At 30.8% G+C, this 3,138-nt stretch overlaps 1 protein-coding gene across 3 annotated transcripts in view; it reads right to left on the bottom strand.

Moving 5' to 3' along the window:
- Positions 1-3,138, bottom strand: part of LOC107631316 (carbonic anhydrase 2) — a 9,699-nt gene that overhangs the window by 5,146 nt on the left and 1,415 nt on the right. For 2 of the 3 annotated variants that reach the window (XM_016334725.2, XM_016334726.2), the window contains exons 3-4: positions 664-725; positions 268-408 (exon numbers count right to left, since the gene is read on the bottom strand). In XM_016334725.2, the coding sequence (XP_016190211.1) occupies positions 268-408; positions 664-725 (203 nt within the window). Of the gene's footprint in view, positions 1-267; positions 409-663; positions 726-911; positions 1,050-3,138 lie in introns of those variants that run through there. The other variant, XM_016334727.2, reaches the window with a different exon arrangement.

The following is a 3,138-nucleotide window of genomic DNA, read 5'->3' as shown; positions in this document are numbered from 1 at the left end:
ATGAATGATTTTAATGTATATGAAAACGAGAAACGTAATGTCTATCTCTATGAAGTAAAAATTTGATACCAAATTAATATACTCGGTTGGTCATATTCGACACGTCTAGGACAAAATTAGCTAAATTTGCTTAATTAGGTGTTGTGATTAAGTTTTTAATGACGGCAATAAAAAATGTGTAATTACTAGTGGTGCAACAAAACAGTGATTATTAAGTAGTAGGTAGCTAGGTAGATGAATAAGAGAAAGAGAGAGGAAGGGAAGTACTCGAATTTCTCCTTCTTGAAGTGGTCAAAGCCGGTTCGGATCCTGTCATCCGGGTTGAATGGAGTGGAACCGGCGGCCTCCAGGTCCGCCGTGAGCTGCTTGATCTTTGCGGCGGCCAGGCTGCCGAGTTCGGCTTTGTCCCTTCAATAATAATAACAAAAAAAAAATGAGAGAGATAATAGAATGCGTCAAAGGCGGTGCGGGTCCCACTGTGTGCCGAACAACACACATGATGAAAGATGAAACCACCGCGCCAAATTCATTAATTAATTAACTGAAAAAGAAGACAAAGCGATCCGAACGCGGTTTCGTCTGTTAAACCGAGAAAACGCCGATGATGACGATGATAAATTTTGATAAAAATAAATCAGAAAGAGAGAGATGAAGATGGAGTACTTGAGGAGGTCGGAGAGGGCTGCAATGGCGTCATCGTATGAGTCTCCTGCCATGTCTTCCTTCTGTATGTTATTGTTCCAATCACACAATTCAGTTTTATTATTCTTTTATTACAATCCAAATATATGATACATATGATAACAAAATATAACTATATATCTATTAATTAATATAACAATGATCGATTGTGTGAATCTGGGAGAAAGGATGAAGCTAATTAAGAGAGATATCAGAGATGGCATGCAGACCTTAATTTGTGTGAGTGAGAGAGAAGAGATTATGACGAAAATGGTGAGATTTCTGAAGATAATTGATGTATGTGTTGCGGTTTTTATATGTGAAGAGATGAGATCAGATGTTGAGTTTGGAACACCGTTGAGAATTAATAAATAAGTAGAGACCAGTCCACCAATATTTTTATTAAAATTTGGTCATTATTTAATTAATAAAAAAATTATATTATTTGATATAATTTTATAATATACTTTTTAATTTGATTATGAAAATAAAGCTGGTACTGGATTTAGATATGGGGAAGAGTGATGTTTAATATTGGTGTAGTGTCAGGCACAATTCGAACCCAATAATTTTCTGAACTTAATTCAAAAAGTAAATTAATAGAGAAAACGGACCATCCGATTTCATATAAATCGTCAAAAAAAATTTTGATTATGAAAAAATCACAGGGTCCGATTTATTTTATGTGAATTTCAGATCCTTTCTCCATGCAAAGCAAACCTTCCGATTTGCTTCCAAAAACTTAAAAACAAAGAATTCGGAGAGTCCAATTTCTTAACACCAAATCTGAACAAAAAGCTATCCCACAAATTAGTATAACACCCCCATCATCCATAACCTAGCACAACACCTTCACTTCTTCCATAACCAAAAAAATCAACTTTTTCCATAGCACTCTTCTTACAAATTTACAAGTGGACCACACATACATCATCTATTCTCTGCCTCAAGCCCCACCTCTCATACCTCATTTCATTTCAAACAAAAAATATTAATTAAATAATCCACACTTTTTGTTTTTAGATGATTTTTTACATAATTAGTCGTATGTATAAAACTAAATACATAATAATTAAATTTTAATATTAATATTAACTAATGATAGATGCACACTCCCTCAGCACCATGCATGCTGACCCACTTTATGTGAGTCACTAGTATATTGATTGATATATAGAAAAAGATAAGAAAATAATAGATATAGTTGTAAGCTTTGTAAGGTGGTGTATATTTTCATTATTTTGTGATTTTGCACATTTTAGATATGAATATAAAATTGATAATCCTAGCTACGCCAACATTTATTTGTTTTTATCAAAACTGAATTGGAACAAAAATATGTTTCGAAACAAAAATGGTACACGGTTTTTTAATCATTCATGGCAGGTAAATCCGTATATCCATGTGGGAAATTTCTAAAATAAATAAATTGTTGAGATTTGTCTCCCACTTAATCTTTCATTCTAAGCGAATCAAATTTTAGATTTCAGTTTTTCACAGTAATCCTCTTATTAACGCGTCAACTTAATCGTTGTTTTTAGTAAGTTGAATAAACAAATGCATTAATACTAATTTTTTGTTTATATAATATGGCATCAGAAATTATTTTATGATGGTTATATATAACTGCCAAAATATAGGTAAAAGTTACGTAGAAAATTCAAAAAACCAAATTGAGTTATGTGAAACTAAATACTAAGATATTTGTATCCGTGTTATCAAAGTAAGCCATAATTTTGGTAAGGGAAAGTATGAGGAGCCAATGGAATATTTATACAATGTGTATAATGGAGGTTTAGAGAATATTAGAGATATAATCATTAGTATTATCTTTTTTCATCAGCTAAAATTTTTGGGATGAGTGGTATCATGACATGGTATTAGAGCTATAAATCCGAAGGGTCAAGTTCGATTCTTGGTGAATCCCAAAATCAGTTTAAATGATTTGACTAAATTTTTATTTGATAACTCTCAACTATTTCAACTTTACATAAAGTTGACTGGACTTAAATTTCTAGTTTCCACCCATAATTTTGTTTTAATCAATTCATTATTTGAAACGTCATTTATTTGTTCTACGTATTTTTTAAAATAAAAATATTTTAAAATGATGAAAAAGTAAAAAACAAACAAGTAATATGCTTTTTTTGTTAGATGTATTATATATATGATAGCTCTCATGAAGATGTTAAGTGCGTTAATAACCTGGAAAAAAAAATCTCAAGAAGCTAATTAAGGAATTAGATCAATCCCCTTATTATGATGAATGTGAATTGATGATTCCCGTGACAAATGGGTTGCTACCTATTAATTAGGTGTAGAAATGATTTAGATTGGAACTGATATATGGTTATGTTAATTAGTGTTTGAAATAGCAAAAATATTTGGTACGTAGTAGACAATAGAAAATTAATTTAAAATAATTCAAAATTATTTTATTTTATATTTTAAATTATA

The sequence above is a fragment of the Arachis ipaensis genome, chromosome B03 (assembly GCF_000816755.2).
Source record: "Arachis ipaensis cultivar K30076 chromosome B03, Araip1.1, whole genome shotgun sequence".
Taxonomy (NCBI): Eukaryota; Viridiplantae; Streptophyta; class Magnoliopsida; order Fabales; family Fabaceae; genus Arachis; species Arachis ipaensis.
This window is presented reverse-complemented; position numbering and strand designations above follow the sequence as displayed.